At 41.5% G+C, this 23,399-nt stretch overlaps 1 protein-coding gene across 2 annotated transcripts in view; it reads right to left on the bottom strand.

The window, feature by feature from the left end:
* Positions 1 to 23,399, bottom strand: part of STK32A (serine/threonine kinase 32A) — a 130,978-nt gene that overhangs the window by 39,662 nt on the left and 67,917 nt on the right. For both annotated transcript variants that reach the window (XM_032593137.1, XM_032593138.1), the window contains exon 5: positions 4,904 to 4,941. In XM_032593137.1, the coding sequence (XP_032449028.1) occupies positions 4,904 to 4,941 (38 nt within the window). The remainder of the gene's footprint in view (positions 1 to 4,903; positions 4,942 to 23,399) is intronic.

Here is a 23,399-nt window from a genome sequence, read left to right as displayed (position 1 = left end):
TGGTGTTCCCCAACTTTCAAACATGTCTGCCACCCGAAGATACTGAAAGTATGTGTGTCACATCATCCTGGGGTTCTTGTTAAAAATGCATATCCTTAGGCACTACCAGAGACTTAACAAATTTGATTATTTGAGACCTACTGAATTTGAACATAGGGCGCTATGATTCTCTCTCTCCATATATATAGATTGATATAGATATTTATAAAAATATATAATGTATATTATATAATGAGCATATAATTTATATTAGAATATGTATATTATATACAATATATATGTTATAATACATTGTATTATATGTTTATGAATATATAAATACACTTCTATGTAAATTTATACATTACATATAATTATAATGCATTAAATACAAATATAACAAACATCTTTTTCTTAAAAAGATGCTACCCATTTGATATTTAGGCCCATTTTGGGACTCTGCAAGGATGAAGCTGTTCAAGCAGTAGGCTTAGTTCTTCATACCCCCCGAGTGAGTTTTTGCTTTTCTCTGTTCCCTGGGACTAGGGAGGATATTAAGGAAACTAAATTATAGATGATGCCATAATTGTCGTTTTCTCAGCTATGCCAGGCAGACATTATCACTCCTCTGGATGTAGCATTTATTTCCTGAATAATTTAAGACAAACACAAAAATTTAGACACCATGGAATTGATAGAACTGGATGGGGTACTTCAGTTGGTAGGATATGAAAATATGTATCAGGACAATTGATGATGAGCCATCCAAGATCTAATGCCAAGCTTGGGCTCTGAGACAGCGAATGAGATGTGTGTGTGTGTGTGTGGGGGGGACAGTAACAGGTATGTTCTAAATTAAAAACATTTTTTCACTCAAATTCTGAATGTTCACTGACGTGGTGGAAAGATTATCCATTTTACAAATGGATTTGGTTCCTTTAAATCGGTCTTTTCTGATGAATATGAACCAGTATGGATCAGGAAGAATAGAACGGAGTTTCTGCCTGTCACTGACGGGTGCTGAATTAAAACGTAAGCAGTGTGATGTGACACACAGCTCGCTTGGAGGAACAGGCGTCGAAGGAATGTCGGAGACAGACGGTCAGCAGCCACGGCTGCTAAAATCCCAGTGCAAAAGGTGCATGTGATGGCCCATCAGGGGTGCCATTCTGTAACTGTGGATGGAGAGGACAAATTGAGGGCTTCAGATATGAGACGTGGAAAATCACACCAGAAGACACTCAAAAAGGCAGGCATCGATTTGTGGGTCAGCTGATTCTCACAAGAGCAGCTCTACAAAATGAGCTGGGGGGTGGGAGTTACCAGGAATGTGTTCATTTAAGAGTGGTTAATTACGGTCCCTGAGCAATGCCTGAAAGCCTTAGGTTTTCAGAATCTGAGTAAACAGACAGCGAACAACCTTAAAAAATTATTTTCTTCAGAAAGGGATCCCCAGGGCAGTGTTTTGGAAATAGCTCTCTTGTTTGCTTCTATCCCATTCACATATCCACTCCCTTCCAAAATACTGTTTCTCTCACTAACTGTGGTTATTCTCCAGGTGAGTTCAGGATGAGAAATTAAGACAAAAAGTCCTCTTAAGTCATTGTTGAAACCCCAAAACTTATGAATGGGAGGGTCAGTACACTAGGTACTAGGTGTAGATTTGGATGATCCCTCAGGCCCACTGAGATGGCCACTCCTACTCCCCTAAGCAACAGAGCCCCAGCCTTACCAACAGTAAAATGCCCTGGTAAATGGTCTTAGCCTCCTGTGCACAGAAGGAAAAAGCAGAATAGACTATTGAAAGTGTTGCCTGAGAATTAGGGCTGAACAAAACTGTTTAAACACAAGACATAACAAGTAGATGCACAGAAGATTTGGCATATCTCTTCTGAAATCAAAAGAATTCTTTAGTAAAGACAGGTAAATGCCCAGCTTCACTGACCATCTAATACAGACACAGTCACATAAAACAAGATGCTAAGGCCTAAGTTTCCTTCTTTAGGGGAGAAAGCCACTATTACCTCATGGAATTATGTTAATATTTAACATCTGAGTGATTTTCGTCTGGCAGGCACAGCAATCGAGCAGATTATAAATAGTATGCTCGTTTGTTTTTACAGCGGCTCTAAGAATTAATTACTCTTTTGGTTCCTCAAAGAACTAAGATACAGAGAATGTTTAGACAGTCTTTTGAAATTCTCAGAGCTAGTCAAGGGGTGAACTAGGTTTTGAACTTAGGCAATTTGGCTCTGGAATCCACACTCTTAACTACAGTATTATACAATTATACTTTCACAAAGGTAGTTTCTTTTTTTTAAATTTAATTTTCTTTATTTTAGAGAGGGGGGGTGGACAGAGGAAGAGAGACAGAGAGTCCCAAGCAGGCTTCATGCTCAGCATGGAGCCCGACACAAGGCTTGATCTCATGACCATGAGATCACGACCTGAGCCAAAATCCAGAGATGGACGCTTAACCGACTAAACCACTCAGGCGCCCCACAAGAGTAGTTTCTAAGGGCAGGTAAACTTGAAGATTAATTTATTTCTAGACTTTTCTCATAATCTACAATCACCAAGTTGACAAGAAAATGAGGAGAAAGAAATCAAAGGAGAGAGAATAGGATGGCTTGATGTTAGAAATAAGATGAAGCCATGTTTGAGGCCCAAGATGAAAACATTGTTCTCTGAATGGAAGGTAAATTTTGAAAAGGGTTATAGGTCAACAGGACCTACATATCTCCCTTCAGAACCTCAACAAATGGTAGAGCAATCTGTTGTACATAAAGGCAATCGGATAAGGGAGCAAGTGGGGACAGAACCCCAAATTGTGTTCTGCTTGACCAGCCATGCGCCTTCATAAGGCGGTGGTGGGCAGAGAACCTTTTTCTAAATTGTGCAACAGTGGCCTCATTGGGCGAGGGAAGGCCCCTCTCAAAATTGGGAAGCTCCACAGAGTTTATCTGCACCAGGGTGAGAGAGGCTCCTGGCTTCTTACTTGAGGCAGGGACAGCTGGTATTCTCAGGAAAGTCACCTTCATGCTAAGTCTCACTATTGCTCACATTTCTGAGATTCTGAGCATCTGCTCCCAAATGTCAGAAGTAGTAAAGGGAAGGAAGAAATTAGGCCCTGGAAGGAAGTGGAAAGAATCTTTTTAGACAGTCCATAAATAAATAATGACCCTGAGCTTTGAAATTAGAGGTCATACACAAAAGTGTTTCTTAGCCCTCGAGCACAGGTAGGGGCTGGCCACTCAGGTGTAAAATGCACCCAGGTAAATAAGTAATCAGCAATGGACGGTACTTGGGAGTTTCGGTCCCACTGTAAATCCCTTTTGTAAAAGTCAAATGAATAAGGAGCTGTGCACGTTTAGGACTCCCACAACCAACAGCTTCCTAAACACACAAGAAAGAGCTTACTGCCACTGGAACATTTATATCATGCAGGCTGTGGGTCCTACAGGTCTGCCTTCGTGAACCAATATATCCAAACATACATTAAAATAAACATTGGGAAGAGATGACACACATTAATCATCGCTGGCGAAAGCTTGCTCTCAAGATACCTTTAATCAGTGTTGCTTGGGCTTTAGGCATCCACTGGTCACCTTCACGGTCGTTGCCATATCCCTGTAGCACTTTCACATCTGGGTGTGCCCCACACTGCTGTCTACTTTTTCTTTAAACTGGCTTTTTTAAACTTTTTAATTTTTAAAATTTAAAACATCTTATTTATTTTTATTTATTTAAAAAAATTTTTTTAGGGGCGCCTGGGTGGCGCAGTCGGTTGAGCGTCCGACTTCAGCCAGGTCACGATCTCGCGGTCCGTGAGTTTGAGCCCCGCGTCGGGCTCTGGGCTGATGGCTCAGAGCCTGGAGCCTGTTTCCAATTCTGTGTCTCCCTCTCCCTCTGCCCCTCCCCCGTTCATGCTCTGTCTCTCTCTGTCCCAAAAATAAATAAACGTTGAAAAAAAAATTAAAAAAACAATTTTTTTAACATTTATTTATTTTTGAGACAGAGAGAGACAGAGCATGAGCAGAGGAGGGTCAGAGAGAGAGGGAGACACAGAATCCGAAACAGGTTCCAGGCTCTGAGTCGTCAGCCCAGAGCCCGATGCGGGGCTCGAACTCACGGACCGTGAGGTCATGACCTGAGCCGAAGTCGGATGCCCAACCGACTGAGCCACCCAGGCACCCCTAAAACATCTTATTTAAATCCAAGCTAATATATTTCATTCTTTTTGATTACATAGTCATATTCCATTGTGTGTATATGTGTATATATGTATGTATACATATATATATATATATATATATATATATATATATATATATATATAAACACACATATACACACCACATTTTCTTTATCCATTTGTAAACTGATTGGTTTTCCTTGTAACTGAAAAATCTTTGAAGAGAAAACTTGAGATCTCTTTTGCTAATGTGAAACCAAGTCTCCCTCATAAGAAGAAAAGCATAAAAGTAGATGCAAGAACAAAATAGTGTCAAAATAATTCGGTAGATACTCTTGCCTGCCAAGGGCTCTAACCTTGAGGCCTTTCCTGTGTTTATAAAAACAGATGATTTTCATAAAGATATTAAGGCAAATTAGCACTAAAAAAAAACCTGTGATGGTTTTCTTGCAATCAATAGGAGAGGAAGAAAAGTGAAAAGACAGGGACATTTTTCATTATATAATGTTCTTTACAAGTATACTGGTGTCCTGTGCTACTGCTGTAAGAATAAAGTCCCCCCAGATTGTCCCTCCCACCCATCAAATATCCACGCATAGAACTCAGCTAACTGAACCACCAAGGGTCTTTCCCACGTGTAATGCTCCTTTGCTGAGGATGATCATTTTTGTCCCGTGTGCTTTGTTCTATGTGCAAGTCACGTTGATCGCAAACAAATCATTTACTTACCATGTTCATCGAGCAAAATATTGTCAGGCTTCATATCCCTAGGAGAGTAAAAGGAAAAGAGAAAGTTGCTCATAATTAGACAAACAAATGAACAGAACTAAAGGGCAAAACTAGAAATGCACACGAGTTCTCAGTGGGGTTGAAACAGTGAGCTCATCCAGTTCCCATGGTGCCTCCCTGACACGGTTACCAGTAATACCCTCAATTTCTAGATCAGAAAACTGTGGCTCAAAGAGGTTAAGGAACTTAACTGCAGGCCACAGAGTAGAAAAATGGGCAAACCGGGCTTTGAGCCTGAGTCTCTCTCCTTCGAGAGCTCAGACTCCGTAGTGTACTTTACTTTAAGCATGTAAGTAGAGCTCCTAGGGTCATGTGAGCAATTAAATTGCCATAAGGTGGTAGTATTAATTATCGGTTTCATCTGTGTCACTCTGAAGTGAAAGTCAAGACTAGAAAACAAGGAAAAAAATGATCTATCATATGGTTATATTTTAAACTTGCAGAGATCAGGATCTTTTTAAGGATGATGCTATGATGCCTCTAGTTACTTAATATTATTGCTGGGGTGGTTAATGGAGTTGGCCTAGTCTTCCACACATTAACGAGATCCTTAAATCCATGGGAGGGAACAGAACTCACCCTCTTCAGATGAAGGGAGTAGTGTGATGGTAAATACTTAGAGAAATGGCCCGTAGCATTTTCAAAGTCCTCAGATGAGAGTATTACTGTAAGCAGCACTCCTCCATAAGAGGACAGCACTGGCGTGGGTAGGGGCCCTGGCTGCTGCCCTCTCAGGTTTTTACTGCCCTTCTCTAATGTTCCATTAAAGCCCTTCAACCTAAATTCACAAGAGCCATTAAAGATAAAATTCTGAAATAGGTTTTGGGGGCACTTTTCAGCCTAGTCAAGTGGCTTTTATGTCACCAGAATAAGGTGACCTTGGCCTTTGACAGACAGACACTCTCAGGGTCCTCTTTTCTTGAAAATATTCATAAATAACAAGACCCTTGCCTACAAGCAGGACAAAGTATATGCCACACCACCATGCAGGTGCATGGGTAGTCTCATGAGCTCTGAGTATCTTCTTATTTTGTTTGTTAGATTCTTAAAATTGATTCTGGATTCGTAAGTGATCATGTGTATCCGTGGCACATTTTCTTTGGTGCAGGGTACAGTTGGCTAGAAAGAGTGTCAGGGGGTTTTAAACTCTTTCTTTCTTTCTTTCTTTCTTTCTTTCTTTCTTTCTTTTTTTCTTTCTTTTTTCTTTTTTTTTTTTTTGATTGTGTCTCAGAGGCCTAGGAACTATTTCTTTTTTTTTTTTAATTTAAAAATTTTCTTAATGTTTGTTTACTTTTGAGACACAGGGAGCGAGAGAGCATAAGCAGGGGAGGGGCAGAGAGAGAGGAAGACACAGAATCCGAAGCAGGCTCCAGGCTCTGAGCTGTCAGCACAGAATCTGATGCCGGCCCCAAACTCATGAGCTGTGAGACCATGACCTGAGCTGAAGTCGGATGCTTAACTGACTGAGCCCCCCAGGCACCTCTCAAACAGCATGTTTCTCTGGGTAAACTGTCAGTATTGCAAACTCAACCACAAACACGTGGATGGATTCCATTGTTTCAAGAATTGTCAAGAAACGTCCAAACTCACTTATATGAGACAAAGTCCCTTTTAGAATCTGGCTCCTGTGCTCCAGCCATATAGAAGCACATGGGGTCCCCCACATGCTCCCTGCACCGCCCCCCTCAGCCCCCGGCCGCTTTCTGCTGTTTACCTGAATCAGAGCTCTTTTACCACTGTACTCAGAAAAAGCAGATTCATCCCTCACCCCACAACTTCAATGTCACTTCTTGCAGGAAGCCTTCCCAGAATTTCCAATGCTGAGTCAATGGCCCCTCCTACATGCTTTGCATGGAATACTTCTTCCATCATACATTTGTCATGCTTACATTTATTTTTTCTCCAACTGGATCATAAACTCCTTGATGTCAGGGATGGTTTCTAGATTAATGTCAAATTCCATTCCATAGGCTCACAGGGCTTAATAGGCAGTAAATGAAAGTCTAAATGATACCAGGAGAATTTCTGGTGCATTCACGAAGGTTAATCCTAACAGTATATACTCAGAGCATTAATAGTGTACCATCACACACTCTTGGCAATCCAAAGCTCGAGGTAAATCAGGTAGCAGGCTCTTGCTCCTTCTTTCAGACTTGCATCCGTGAGCATCAATTATGTTTTGACAGGCAAAAAGGGGACAATGAGAAGCCCTGACAAAAGGCGAGACATTTGGGTGGTGGCAAGATAAGCAAAATGATTTCTTTGCCTGAATTTATGAGGGCTTGGTGAGAAAAAAAAATGATGTGGGTTGGACACTTCGGGCATCATTTTTCATATTTATCAAAGACACGTATCATTATATCCACCACCTTTCCCATGAACTACCTTGGAGCTTAAAGAATAATACTGAGATCAGAGATACTGATCTGTATCTGATAGATATACCGTATACTGATATTGATACTGAGTATCAGAGATACTTTGATAGCCACTGTGCTAGAACATACAGAGTATAAAGATAAATGAGATATGGTTCTCTCTGGGATGGAGGGGATAAGAAAGGCTCATAAGGAACCAGGTCAGAAGGAGTACAGTGGTAAAGGGGCATATTTACTACTAAATTCAGAGGACTATGAGGAAAATATAGGGCAAATTTTAAAAAGGGGGATTTTGGCATAAAAATAAAGTGTATAAATGAAGATTCTGAGTACATAGTTTCCCCAAAATGTGATGAGGTAACTTCATAAAGTAAGCTCTACACCCAACGTGGGGCTTGAACTCATAACTCTGAGATCAAAGTTGCATGCTCTTCTGACTGAGCCAGCCAGGCGCCTGATGAGGTCACTTCTAAGTCACTACAGGGTAAACCACAGTATGATAACATTGTTTATTCATGTAGCAGAAGAGAATGAAAATAAGCCCTATGTACTCTATTAAAATTCCAGATAGAACAAGTTGATGTTTTTTAGTTCTGCAACTTAAGCACTACTTCCTTATCTCTTTAGCCTGCTCAAGTTATGCTAAACATGAAAGAACTTACTCTATTTCTTTCATTTTAGGCGACCTATACTAAGGTTAAATTCAGTGGTTATGCTCAGAATCACCCGGGGGGCTGTAAATACCTTGGGGCTCAGACCTGTGGTGCTCGCACTCCTGCAAGCAGGCCGAGGCCTCTGTCCAAAAACTAACAGAAACTTGTAGTACCTTCTGATGTACAGTCATGTTCAGAAATACCATGCTGGCACTGTCCACCTCCAAAGATGTCAAACTGATTTTAAACGATGAACCTCTTAAAAGCTTATTTATGAATGAAAAGTCTTTTGAAAAATACATTTACTACTTTTGACAAAATTCTTTGGTTAAAATATACATGGAGGACTCATACAACCTCCCTCTCATTAGCAGGTCACTAATGAGTTCCTTCTCTCTTGTTCTTCATCATTCTTGATGATCACAGTGTCTATGTAGATGTGCCATCAAATCCCTTAGCACTCACTTCCCTGAATTACCTTCAATCATCTTTCCATCCATCCGCTCCCATTATTTCCTTAGTCCTATTTCCTGATTGTTCCTTTGCCATTACAACAGCCCGCCTTTGACCAACCTGACCTTCTCTCCAATCCAGTTCCCAAGCTGACACATGAAGCACACTGACACCATCAATTACTGACTTTGTCACCTTGCATTTCTACATCAAAACTCTCACTCCTATCCTCACTTCCCTTCCACAGCCATTGTTAACATTCCTTGTACAAATCTTTAATTCTCTTATTCCCTTTGATTGTACTCATTAAAACCCCAGTATTGGGCCTTGTTGAGATGAGCACTGGGTGTTGTATATAAGCAATGAATCATGGGAATCTACCCCCAAACCAAGAGCACACTGTATACACTGTATGTTAGTTAACTTGACAATAAATTATATGAAATAAATAAATAAATGAATGAATAAATATTCCTTCATATTACAAAACAAACAAAACGAAAACCAGTATTGGTTAAACCCAATTCCCTGATGCTTCTCACCTACAGCCAAGCTCCTGAACTTTGCTAGAAACAGACATAAGTACTATTGACTTCTCATTTAAATTCATGGCTACAGGGACTCCTGGGTGGCTCAGTCAGTTACGTGTCTGACTCTTGATTTCGGCTCAGGCCTTGATTTCACAGTTCGTGGGTTTGAGCCCCAGACTGGGCTCTGCACTCATGGTGGGGAGCCTGCTTGGGATTCTCTCTCCCTCTCCCTCTCTCTCCCCTCCCCCACTTATGCTGTCTCTGTCACAAAATAAATAAATTAAACTTTAAAAAAATTTAAATTCTTGGCTACTATCGCAAGCCAGCACCAGTGTGGCAAGCCATAGCATGATGCCTTCCCTAAGAGGACTACTTCGTGTTTCTTCATTGCCCCTCAGGTCTCTTCCACTTCCTCCCCGCTCCCCACTTTCAGTTGATTACTGAATCTCCTTACTTCACAAAGACAAGAGAACTATCTACTGCTAAGTCTACCAACCTCTCTATTTCTGTATCCATACTCCCGGCTTTCCCTCCAGTTATACTGGATGAAAAGTCCCCGCAGCTACCCCAGACAACTCTTCTCCTGAGGGCTCTGGATTTTATCTCTTCTCACCTTCTCGTGGATTTCTCTCAGCCAGGTATTTCCTTCCTTCTCCTACACTATCTCCTATACTCCTATCTCTTTCTACTCCTCTTGTAAGAAGACAGATATGATCGAGTCTCTTGGAAATACCTTCCTTGATAGACAGCCACCTCCACTTATTGTCCCATTTTACTATTTTCCCTTGCAATAACACCTGTGGATTGGGTTGTTAATAGGTGAGAAATTAGAAACAGTGTCTCCATTCTCCTCTTCAGCCCATTCTAATCAGGCTTCCATTCCCTCTACCTCCTGAAATTGCCTATGCCAAGTACATCGATGACCTCCAGCTTGCCAAATCCAGTGGGTGCACTTTTATTTGTCATGCTTCACTTCTCAGTGGGTGGATCATTCCTTCCCTTCTGACATACTTGGTTCTCATGGCTTGCAAAAATCCCCTTTCTCCTGGTTTTCCTTTTGCCACAGAGATTCCTCCTCAGTCTTGTTTGCTGGTATCTTCTTGGTTCCACCTCTAAATGCTGAGATTGCCCAAAGCTCAGTCATACATAAACCTACTTTGCACTTAAATGATTTCATTTAGTCCTGTGATTTTAAATATATATATGTTTTTTGGAGGGAAGATGGCAGTGTAGGAGGACGCTGGGCTCACTGCGCGTTCTGCTGATCACTTAGATTCCACCTACACCTGCCTAAATAACCCAGAAAACCGCCAGAGGATTAGCAGAACGGAGTCGCCGGAGCCAAGCGCAGACGAGAGGTCCACGGAAGAGGGTAGGAAGGGCGGCGAGGCGGTGCGCGCTCCACGGACTGGCGGGAGGGAGCCGGGGCGGAGGGGCGGCTCGCCGGCCAAGCAGAGTCCCTGAGTCTGGCTTGCAAAAGCGGAGGGGCCTGACGGACTGTGTTCCGACAGCAAGCGCGACTTAGCGTCTGGGAGGTCATAAGTTAACAGCTCTGCTCGGAAAGCGGGAAGGCTGGAGGACAAAGGGAGGGAGAGCTGCTGAGCCCCCGGACGACAGAGCTCAGTTTGGTGGGGAACAAAGGCGCTCGCCAGCACCATCTCCCCCGCCCATCCCCCAGCCAAAATCCCAAAGGGAACCGGTTCCGGCCAGGGAAATTGCTCTCTCCGCGCAAACACCCAACTCTGTGCTTCTGCGGAGCCAAACCTCCGGCAGCGGATCTGACTCCCTCCGGCTGCCACAGGGCCCCTCCTGAAGTGGATCACCTAAGGAGAAGCGAGCTAAGCCTGACCCTCCTGCCGCCGTACACCTTGCCTACCCACCCCAGCTAATATGCCAGATCCCCAGCATCACAAGCCTGGCAGTGTGCAAGTAGCGCAGACAGGCCATGCCACCCCACAGTGAATCCCGCCCCTAGGAGAGGGGAAGAGAAGGCACACACCAGTCTGACTGTGGCCCCAGCGGTGGGCTGGGGGCAGACATCAGGTCGGACTGCGGCTCCGCCCACCAACTCCAGTTATACACCACAGCACAGGGGAAGTGCCCTGCAGGTCCTCACCACACCAGGGACTATCCAAAATGACCAAGCGGAAGAATTCCCCTCAGAAGAATCTCCAGGAAATAACAACAGCTAATGAGCTGATCAAAAAGGATTTAAATAATATAACAGAAAGTGAATTTAGAATAATAGTCATAAAATTAATCGCTGGGCTTGAAAACAGTATACAGGACAGCAGAGAATCTCTTGCTACAGAGATCAAGGGACTAAGGAACAGTCACGAGGAGCTGAAAAACGCTTTAAATGAAATGCAAAACAAAATGGAAACCACCACGGCTCGGATGGAAGAGGCAGAGGAGAGAATAGGTGAACTAGAAGATAAAGTTATGGAAAAAGAGGAAGCTGAGAAAAAGAGAGATAAAAAAATCCAGGAGTATGAGGGGAAAATTAGAGAACTAAGTGATACACTAAAAAGAAATAATATACGCATAATTGGTATCCCAGAGGAGGAAGAGAGAGGGAAAGGTGCTGAAGGGGTACTTGAAGAAATAATAGCTGAGAACTTCCCTGAACTGGGGAAGGAAGAAGGCATTGAAATCCAAGAGGCACAGAGAACTCCCTTCAGACGTAACTTGAATCGATCTTCTGCACGACATATCATAGTGAAACTGGCAAAATACAAGGATAAAGAGAAAATTCTGAAAGCAGCAAGGGGTAAACGTGCCCTCACATATAAAGGGAGACCTATAAGACTCGTGACTGATCTCTCTTTTGAAACTTGGCAGGCCAGAAAGAATTGGCACGAGATTTTCAGGGTGCTAGACAGCAAAAATATGCAGCCGAGAATCCTTTATCCAGCAAGTCTGTCATTTAGAATAGAAGGAGAGATAAAGGTCTTCCCAAACAAACAAAAACTGAAGGAATTTGTCACCACTAAACCAGCCCTACAAGAGATCCTAAGGGGGACCCTGTGAGACAAAGTACCAGAGACATCACTACAAGCATAAAACATACAGACATCACAATGACTCTAAACCCGTATCTTTCTATAATAACACTGAATGTAAATGGATTAAATGCGCCAACCAAAAGACATAGGGTATCAGAATGGATAAAAAAACAAGACCCATCTATTTGCTGTCTCCAAGAGACTCATTTTAGACCTGAAGACACCTTTAGATTGAGAGTGAGGGGATGGAGAACTATTTATCATGCTACTGGAAGCCAAAAGAAAGCTGGAGTAGCCATACTTATATCAGACAAACTAGACTTTAAATTAAAGGCTGTAACAAGAGATGAAGAAGGGCATTATAGAATAATTACAGGGTCTATCCATCAGGAAGAGCTAACAGTTATAAATGTCTATGCGCCGAATACCGGAGCCCCCAAATATATAAAACAATTACTCATAAACATAAGCAACCTTATTGATAAGAATGTGGTAATTGCAGGGGACTTTAACACCCCACTTACAGAAATGGATAGATCATCTAGACACACGGTCAATAAAGAAACAAGGGCCCTGAATGATACATTGGATCAGATGGACTTGACAGATATATTTAGAACTCTGCATCCCAAAGCAACAGAATATACTTTCTTCTCGAGTGCACATGGAACATTCTCCAAGATAGATCATATACTGGGTCACAAAACAGCCCTTCATAAGTTCACAAGAATTGAAATTATACCATGCATACTTTCAGACCACAATGCTATGAAGCTTGAAATCAACCACAGGAAAAAGTCTGGAAAACCTCCAAAAGGATGGAGGTTAAAGAACACCTTACTAAAGAATGAGTGGGTCAACCAGACAATTAGAGAAGAAATTAAAAAATACATGGAAACAAACGAAAATGAAAATACAACAATCCGGGGCGCCTGGGTGGCGCAGTTGGTTAAGCGTCCGACTTCAGCCAGGTCACGATCTCGCGGTCCGTGAGTTCGAGCCCCGCATCAGGCTCTGGGCTGATGGCTCAGAGCCTGGAGCCTGTTTCTGATTCTGTGTCTCCCTCTCTCTCTGCCCCTCCCCCCGTTCATGCTCTGTCTCTCTCTGTCTCAAAAATAAATAAACGTTAAAAAAAAAATTAAAAAAAAAAAAAAAAAAGAAAATACAACAATCCAAACGCTTTGGGATGCAGCGAAGGCAGTCCTGAGAGGAAAATACATTGCAATCCAGGCCTATCTCAAGAAACAAGAAAAATCTTAAATATATATATGTTTTTATATATAAATATATTTATATTAATAAAATATAATAAATATATATTATATATATAAATAAAATATATATACTATACATATCTGACATCCATCACTGACCCTGGAATTCTGGATTAATAATGTACCAAACTTGCTGCTTGATGTTTCCATCTGTATGTCTAAGAGCCATGATAAATATAACATGTTTTAAAGAGAACCTCTGATATTTACGCACGTACCACATAACCACCCAAACCCTCTTATTTCAGAATTCCTTACCCTAGTACCTAGTCCATAATTCTCCCATTGTAAAACTGAATACCTTGATATCACTCTTAATTCTTTTCTTTTTTTAACTCATAACACCAGTCCTTCAACAACTCTTGATAACTGTACCTTTGAAATGGAATGATTGAAAACAATATGGTGGTTCCTTAAAAAATTAAACCTGGAATCTAACATATGATCCCACAGTTCTCTTTCTATGGGTATATACCCCAAAGAATTGAAAAGCAGACTTGAACAGATAATTGTATATCTGTGTTTATAGCAGCACTATTCACAGTGGTCAAGATGTAGAAACAAACCAAATATCCATCTATGGGGGAATGGATTAACAAAATGTGGTGTATACATACAATGGAGTTCAGCTTTAAAAAGGAATGAAATTCTGATCATGCTACAACACGGATGAACCTTGAAGACATTATATGCTAAGTGAAATATGCCAGACACATAAGAAGAAACATGGTATGATTCCACTTACGTCAGGTACTTAGAATAGTCCAATTGACAGAGATGGAAAAGACAACGGTGGTTACCAAGGGCTGGGGTGAAGAGAACATAAATGTTAACTTATGTTGAATGCATATGGAGTTTCAGTTTGGGATGATGAGGAAGTTCTAGAGGTGAATGTACTCTGTCACTTGAAAATAGTTAAAATGATAGCTTTTACTTGATGTATTTTTTGTGGACAATAAACTTAAATAAATAAATATTATCATTCCCATTTCCACTGCCACCATCATCATCTGTCAGTTGAAGCATTGCAGCAGTACCTTCTTCTTGCTTCTCCTCTTGTCTCCTGACGATCCACTGACCACATAGCACCCAGAGTGGTGTTTTTCATTACACACATGTTCCCTGCACAACATTCTCTGGCTCCCAACCTCCATGGAATAAAATCTAAACCATTTACCTCTGGCATATATGCCCTTTACGTGTTCTAGCCCCGCACAGCCCTGAGCTACATGTAATAGCATCCTCTCCCTGCCACACACCATGCTCCAGCTGCACTGGTCTGGCCTGGTCTCCTTTGCACAGATGGCCCCCTCTGCCTGCAGTCCTGTTCTCCTAGACCTTCACTTGGCTTGGCGCTTCCTGTCATTTCAGATCTCTGGCAAAACATCATCTCCTCCAAGGTTCTCTCCTGACCACTCAATCTACAGTAGCCTTCCCTCCGTCCTTATCTCTTCACCTCCATCTTATGTTCAGCACAGTGCTGTTTTCTTATTTATTTATGGTTTTTCTACCTCCATTGGAATGCAAGTTCTCTGGGAAAGGATATCTTTTCTGTATTGTTCAATGCTATAGCTCCCAGGCACATAAAAGTGCTCAAAAGAAAGCAAGGGCTTAAGTAAATATTGGTCATAACAAGTCCCTTGCCTTCTCAAACTTCTGGAATAATAAACCATACATCTCTTTTCCCCTTAAGAAGAGAGAGAGGATGGGTGGCTGGGTGGCTCAGTTGGTTAAGCATCCCCTTCTTGATTTTGGCTCCGGTCATGATACCACGGTTTGTGGGATCTAGCTCCAAGTAGGGATTCTCTCTCTCCTCTCTCTCTGTCTCTCCCCTGCTTGTGTTCTCTCTCTCTCAAAATAAGTAAGTATTTTTTAAAGAATAAGAGAAAAAAGCCCCCTTTCTCTATGCCTGATGCATCATAAATACAATGATCATTTTTGTATATTACAGTAAAGAGAAGAAAGAAGTGATTTCTGCAGAGTCCATGATTTCAGAGAGGAGCTACAGAATTTTGGGGTGATAAAATTCAGGTCTAGGGACACACACATTCTGTAGAAATTCTTCTTTGTGTCTTGATTTGATGAAATAGAAAAGGCTGAATCAGCTGATGCCTACTGTGGGAACTATAAATAGTAATGTAGAAATACAATGCTCCCTGTGGCAGGGTCCAAGGCGGAACTGATAGATCTTCTGTTCTCACTTGAATGACTTTACAAGACATTAGTAGAGCTTAATAGGCTAATTACATCCCTTCACTGCACCTACCCTGGAATCAAGTTGTTCACCCTGCAATCCTATATGGGGTATTGTGAGAACAGGGAGCAAGAAAATCAGTGTATCCAAACCACAATCAACCCCTTCAGTGACCATGGCTTTCTGACAGGTCTACACTTCGGGTTTCATTCTTTGTTACATAATGAGCTCTTAGATTGAGTCCTCTCTAAGTTCTTGAGTGGGAAAAAATATTATACATACGATTCTATAATATATTATTTAAGACATCACACAAAGCCTATTGATCACATAAACAGACCTATGTTAAGAAACAAGTGAGATGGGGATAGAAGGATGTAAGGGATGATTGTAAGCAGAAACGTGTAGTTTAGAAGAGGCGGCAGAAGTGAAGAGTGCTGGAATGAGATTGTGGGCCAGGTACATCCTCCATTTCTTTCTTACTAACTGGTGGATTCTATTTTATTTTAATTTAAATTTCATGTTTTTTAGGGGCACCAGGGTGGCTTAGTCGGTTGAGTGTCAGACTTTGGCTCAGGTCATGATCTCGCAGTTTGTGAGTTCGAGCCCCGTGTTGGGCTCTGTGCTGACAGCTCAGAGCCTGGAGCCTGCTTCAGATTCTGTGTCTCCCTCTCTCTCTGCCCCTCTCCCCTCATGCTCTGTCTCTCCCTCTCCCTCTCTCAAAAATAAACATTAAAAAAATTTAAGTTTCATTTTTAAATTGAGATATAATTGACATACAACATTATATTAGTTTTAGGTATATAACATAATGATTCTATACTTAGATATATTGTGAAATGATCACCACAATAAGTCTAGTTAGTATCCATCACCGCACATAGTTACAGTGGTTTGTTTGTTTTCTTACTATGATGAGCATTTTTAAGATTTATTCTTTAGCAACTTTCTGCCTGCTTTTTTTTTGTTTTTGTTCAACTCCAGCATTTCCCACAGTTTGTTCGAGGGAATATGAGTTACAAATATATTTTGTAATAATAAATATATGTGTATGTACATATACATTGTTTGCATATTCATTTTGGGTGTGCTGGTTTTTCATAGATAGCACCGCTGTTCATTTATTCATTTCATTAATATATAATGCTATTATATATTAATCAGGAGCTGAGGGCAGTGATTTTACCATCCATAAAAATGTGATACAGGATCCCTTTTTGAATTTGTGTTTGTTTTCTCAAAGTGCCGATCAGGATAATAGTACACTCACCATATCTTTCTTCTCTCAGGTGTCTTCTCCCATGACTGCTGAACTTCTCCGTTGTCCGTAACAATTTAGCTTATATGTCCACTTAGCACAACACAAGCTAGAGCACTAGACCCCCATCCCAGCATCTGACTCTTCTCCAATCCCCACAACCTAACTGACTTGTCAAGGCATTCACCCAAGGAAGATAGGTTTCTCTGGTAATGGGGAAGGGCAGTAGGGATCAGATGTTAATGGACCCTTTGGTGAAAAAAGATGACAGTTCTTCACTAGAGACCAGTTGAGGGAGTTACAAATAAGCACTTAAGCCAGCCTCTCAGAAAGAACTTCTTAATAGTCAGACACTTCCAAAGTTGGCGTGAACTATCACGAAATCTTAAAATGTGATGTGGATATTGTCACGGAGGCTGGATAAGTGTTTGGCAGCAATATAGCAAGGGTGTAGTGCAGCAGAGGAACTAACCTTCCCACCTGACCTTTCAAAAACCTTTGAGCCCTGACCTTCTGTGAGCCACCCAAGCTTCTCACAGAGGTTCCCTAAAAGCCAGCTCCCTGACTTACCTACAGTCATACAGCTCATAAATGGCAGAGATTGCATTTAAATTTCATGGTTTTTCCACTATTGCTCACTCGGTTATTTTAACTAGGAGGGCAAATAGGTTCCGAGCATGAGGCCAACTCTTTAATTACAAGTGTCTGTGCTGTTGAAAAGGAGGGCCTTTGAGGAGGGTGTTTGAGAAGAGTTGAAAATAAAATTTGTCAAACTGCTCTACTTCCCATGAGTAATAGAATGGTTCTAGCTGCCATTTATTGTCCATGCTGCGGCAGCAACTTGATAGACAACGTATCTTTTAAAAAAATTTTTTTAAAGTTTATTTATTTTTGAGAGAGAGAGAAAGAGAGAGCAAGTGGGGAGGGGCAAAGAGAGAGGGAGACACAGAATCCAAAGCAGGTTCCAGGCTCTGAGCTGTCAGCGTAGAGCCAGACACGGGGCTCAAGCTCATGAACCGCGAGATCACGACCTGAACAGAGATCAGAGGCTTAACCAATTGAGCCAGTCAGGTGTCCCTAGACAGAATATCTTTTATTGCTCACAACAGCCCCCTAACTTAGATATTACACCCATTTTTGCAGATGAAGAAGGGGTAGCTCAGAGAGTTTAAATTACTTGCCCAAGATTATATGCTAGAGCTGGGGTATGACCAGAGACTGTGACGTGCAATCTTGGTTTATATCTCAAATGTTTATATTTTACTCCTCCTAAGGAGAGAGAATGTCCTCCTATACCTGGGGGTCTGTCATGTGGCTCAAATTAGCCTGCAGCAAGTTTAATTTTTTTTCATAATTTCTATTGTATATTTGAAAATCATTTATCATTTCCACCCTACTCTAGAAGTTACCCATACCTCTTTTAATGTAAAAGTAAAGTTCTTCATGTCTTACTGTGGAGTAAATCTGTTGTTCTAGGAAGGTGAATCACACTTATCCTGATGGTACAGACTCAACAGTACAGATCCTTCTGTTTGACAAGTATACCATCCCACTCACTGGAGATTTTTAGCCAACTTGCAGTCCTCACAGGCAGAATGTTTAATGACAAGGATTCTTGCCTTGCTGCTTAGCATTAGTCAATGCTCATTCACTGCCATTATTCAATTTGATTCACACAGATAGAAACCTGGGTCATATTTACCCATTCTACAACCAGGTAAGCTAGGACACAGTGTTAAGGACCTGAATCAAATCCCCCAACTATAGTGGCTGGCCTGAACTTGGGTCTCCTGGGTCTTTGCCTTAATCCAAAGAGATTTTAGGGAAAGAAATGTACTACTAAGAGGAAGGGAAAAAGTGTACCAAAGTAAGAGAGACCAAAAAGTGTTCATCTATTGATCGTAACTGTCATGAAGGGTTTTTTCTTTTTTAATGCTTTTATTTACTTCTGAGAGAGACAGATCATGAGCAGGGGAGGGACAGAGAGGGAGACACAGAATCTGAAGCAGGCTCCAGGCTCTGAGCTATCAGTACAGAGCCTAGCGTGGGGCTCAGACCCACAAACTGTGAGATCATGACCTGAGCCAAAGTAGGATGCTTAACGGACTGAGCCACCCAGGCCCCCCGTTTGTGTTTAAGTTAAATAAAGTAAAGGAATATTCATTTCGAGGCAAAAAGCAATTTGCTCCATTTCAGCTCCAGAGCTGAAAATATCCTCTCTGGCCACAGTCATACATGACCGAGCTAGAATTCAGGCCCAGGCCACCTGGTGCCAACATCTCTGCTCTTTTCTACCCTGCCACGCTGCCTAGCTATAGGAGATAATGAAATTTGTCCCATCTTCTTCCTTGATAATTGAACCCCAATTTGGCAGTAACACACCCAGTCCCAGGTAGAGGGATGATTGGCATAAATAAATCATGAGAATCTAGTTCCCCTGTCACAGCTTCCCTTAATTTGGGGAGGAGCCAGTATGGTCAATGAGACCTAATACAGATACTACCGTAAGGGCCTTCAGAAAAACTTCAGCTTCTTCAGTAAAAGATTATAAACAGACTTCTGAGGCTCAGATGCCTGAATCTGTAAATCGAGAACAGTAACAATTCTGTAGGGTTGCTGTGGAGATTTAATGAGATGAGGCACGTAAGCACCAAGAACATTAGTCTGCACATAGTGATTATTCAACCGTCAGAAAATATTGAGCAAATGATTAGGAAACGTCCAGGGTAGGAAGGACTAGATGGTCGGAAAGTGATGTTAAGCTGATGAATAGTTGTTTTCAACTATCACCAAACCAGCAGGACATACTGATGATGCTAGATTTCATGTAATGCAGCACATGAGAAACCAGGATAAGCCCTTCAAGTGCTTTATCCTGTATTATCCTCAAACAACCTTGTCATGTGGGCACAATTATTATCCCTGTTTCATAGATGGGACCCCCAGAAGCAGAGAGAGCTGACTAAGCTGCTATTATGAGAAGAGTCAGGACTCCAGTTCAGGTTACCTGACAACAGAGGTGAATATTCGAAATACTTCACAAGAAACAAACATTGGCTAATCAGAACAGGCCACTGACCAGTAAGAATCTTGGAGGCCACGATAAAGGACCAGTATTGCAGTACCAGCAAGTGATAACTAAACAGAAGCCCTGTCTGACTTAAGGCCTTAAAGCTCCCATGGGCAGCAGCAGAATCACGAGGCTGTCAATCAATAGAAGGAAGAAGTTTTTGATAATCAGGTGTGTCTAAACATGAAACGAACTACTTTATGTAGCAGCGAGTATCCCATTTCTGAAATGGGACCAAATCCCATTTCTGGCTAGGAAGACAGTTTCTTGTTGGGGACGTTGCAGAAAAGTAGCTGCCTTTGCGTGGAGGTAGGACTTGATTTCTAAGCTAACCTTCGCCTCTAATATCCTATGGTTTGGCCTTGAGTTGTTGTACATCTGTCTGGAAAACAGTCTGGCTTCCCTTCATTAGCCACTTCTGTTTTCCCAAGCACTATAATAGGAGCTTTTCATATTTTTCTGGCCGTATTATACATGACATGATTCAAGCTATTTTACAAATTAGAAAAAAATCTCAGAAAAAGTATGCCAATCCATTATCTACAGAGTGAGCAACTTGGACTCCTAATCTGCAGGCTCTTTCTTCCCTAATATCTAGAATAGTTAGTGTATCCCATTCTTTACCATTTCCATCCTGATTTTCTTACCACTCACTGTGAATGCTGTACTCGTATCTCCAAACTGATAACAAATTCAAATATGTCCTCCTGCCTCACTGGCTTTGTATTTTCTCTAAAGTACAAATAAGAAGTAACAGTGAGCTATGGTGTTTTCTTGAACATGCTGAGCTGATCGGGCCTTGGCTCACCTGTCTTCTTGCTTCTTGAACCTCTCTCCCCTTTTCTCACCTGTTCCAGTCACAACGACCACTGTTCCGCTCCAGGACAGAACAGATTTCCACCTTAGAGCTGCTTGTCCTGCAAGTATGGGTTCAGAGGCCACCTGTGGACTAGTCTTCTTTGAGCACCATGCTAATGCATAAGGCAGCCTCTACCCCGAAGGTGTACTCTCTTAGATCCATGGTTCATTTCCCATTGCACTAAAGGCAATCTGAAACTAACATGATTATTTACGTATTTGGTTCCTTGCTCTTTGTCTCCTCAACTAAACCCTGAGCTCTAGGAGAACAAAAAAAATATATTTTTATTTTCAAAGCTCTATTCAAGAGCTATGTGCCTGGCATACAGATAAGTGATCGATACTATGTGTTAAATGATGAAAGCTTCCAGAACGCTTTGCACCAACATGTGTGTAAGCAAAGTAAAATTTAATTTGGACCAAGTCACAGGTTGCATATTAATGAAACTCTTAACCTTATAGAAATTATTAAAAGCACAGTTCAGGCTAGTTAAATGTTAACCTGTAAATGAGTGGTTCTCTGCCTTTTTCACGTGGGTTTTCACAAATGGGTGGTCTTATGTGAGAAGGTTAGTTACAAAGCTCCTTTTGAAATTGCCTGATGCCTAATACAAAGAAGGCAGATTCTCCTGTTTTTGCAATGTGTTATTCATGCTCATTCATTATTTGTTAGCTCGGGAGCAGGTGCTGAGTAGAACATATCAACCTAATACCCTCATTACTTCACTGCCGTTTTGTTTTTGAGACTCAAGTGGCCCTTCTGCTGTGAGAGTTAGAAAAAGAGAACATTTGCAAGGCTTATGGTCTACTGAAGAGAAGATACACCAAAACAAAAAAAAAGGCATTTTCTTAACCATTCCACACAAAATGGCCAACTGAAACCAAAATCTGTGCTCCCACTGCAACATCAAATATATATATATACACACACATACATACACACACACATATAGTTTTTAATGTTTATTTTTGAGAGAGACAGAGAGAGAGAGAGACAGAGAGAGAGAGACAGAGAGAGAGAGAGAGAGACAGAGCATGAGTGGGATAGGGGAAAAGAGAGAGGGAGACACTGAATCTGAAGCAGACTCTGGGCTCTGTACTGTCAGCACAGAGCCTGACATGGAGCTCGAACTCATGAACCATGAGATCATGACCCAAGCTGAAGTCAGATGCTTAACTGACTGAACCACCCAGGTGCCCCTTTTAAAAATTTTTTTAATGTTTATTTATTTTTGAGAGAGAGAGAGAGATAGCATGAGTCGGGGAGGTCAGAGAGGGAGTGCAACAGCAAATATCAATACACTGAAAAGAAAGCCAATATCAGGGGCAACATATAAAAGTATTCAGTTAAGCAATCATTTTTTCGACTTGTAATTTTATCATACTGGACATACTACTTTGACAAATTGAAAAAGATTTAAGTGTGCCTGGATGGCTCAGTCATTTAAGTGTCTGACTCTTGAGAGTCAGGTCATGATCTCATGCTTGTGAGATCAAGCCCTGTGTCAGGCTCCATGCTCAATGTGGAGCCTGCTGAAGATTCTGTCTCTCCCTCTGCCTCTACACTGCCTGCACGCCCATGTGCACTCTCTCTCTCAAAAAAAAAAAAAAAAAAAAAAAAGGAAAAGGATTTACCATCCCTTATAGAAGCTTAAAAAGCAAAACAAAACACCTTGGGCCAGAGAAACGTTATAAGAAAGCCACAGATAGTCTCTGGGCAACATAAAATAATTTACAATATACTAAAGCTAATGGATTTGACTTACTGAATATTCTCTTGGGTTACCCTAATTTCACAAGCAATTTTAATAAGTTTCTTTTATCTTGTCTTCAATCCCGTGTGCGTGTGTGTATGTGTCTGTTTAGAGAGAGAGCAAGCATGTGAGTGAAGGAGAGGGGCAGAGGGAGAGCAAAAGAGAATCTTAAGCCGGTTCTATGCTCAATCCCATGACCCTGGGTTTATGGCCTTAGCCGAAATCAAGTCAGACTCTGAATGGACTGAGCCACCCAGGTGCCCCAATCCCATTATATAGTTGAAGCAGTTTATCAAGAATGAGGATAGAAGCTGTTCTGAGAAGTACCTGCTACATGCGAAGACTGAAATTTGAGCAGCTAAGAAAACTATAAAAACATACTTAGTTTGCTAAGGCTGCTACAACAAAGTACCACAAACTGAGTGGCTTAACAAAAAACACCAGAAATATATTGTCTCAAGTTCTGGAGAATACAAGTTCAAAATCAAGGTGTTACCAGGCCCAAGCTCATCTGACACCTGTAGGTGAGAATCCTTCCTTGCTTCTCCATAGCTTCTATTGGTTTGCTGTTATTGGCAGTCTTGGGCCTTTCTTGGCTTACAGATGCACCACTCCAGTTCCCTATCTTGACATGGTGTTCTCCCTGTCCTTCACATCATCTTCCCTCTCTGCCCAGATTTCCTTTTTTGATAAGAACACCACTTACATTGGACGAGGGACACCCTAAAGAACTCAATGTTACTTGATTACCTCTGTACTCTATTTCCTAATAAGGTCACCTCTGGAGGTACTCAGATTTAGGATTTCAACATATCTTTCTGCGGGAGATACAACTTAACCCATAACCCATACCAACTAAAAATGTGTATCAAAACCAATGTTTGTTGCTATTGGGTAAATAGCAGTAAATAGCTCATCTGATCTTGAGGGTATCCTACTATTTTCATATGAGTGAAAATAAAGGAGCCTACATTAAGAGCAAGGTCTTTGGATCACATAGTCCTACTTT

Source organism: Lynx canadensis, chromosome A1, assembly GCF_007474595.2.
Source record: "Lynx canadensis isolate LIC74 chromosome A1, mLynCan4.pri.v2, whole genome shotgun sequence".
Classification (NCBI taxonomy): Eukaryota; Metazoa; Chordata; class Mammalia; order Carnivora; family Felidae; genus Lynx; species Lynx canadensis.
Note: the sequence above shows the minus strand (reverse complement) of the source record. Positions and strands in the feature narration are given on the sequence as shown.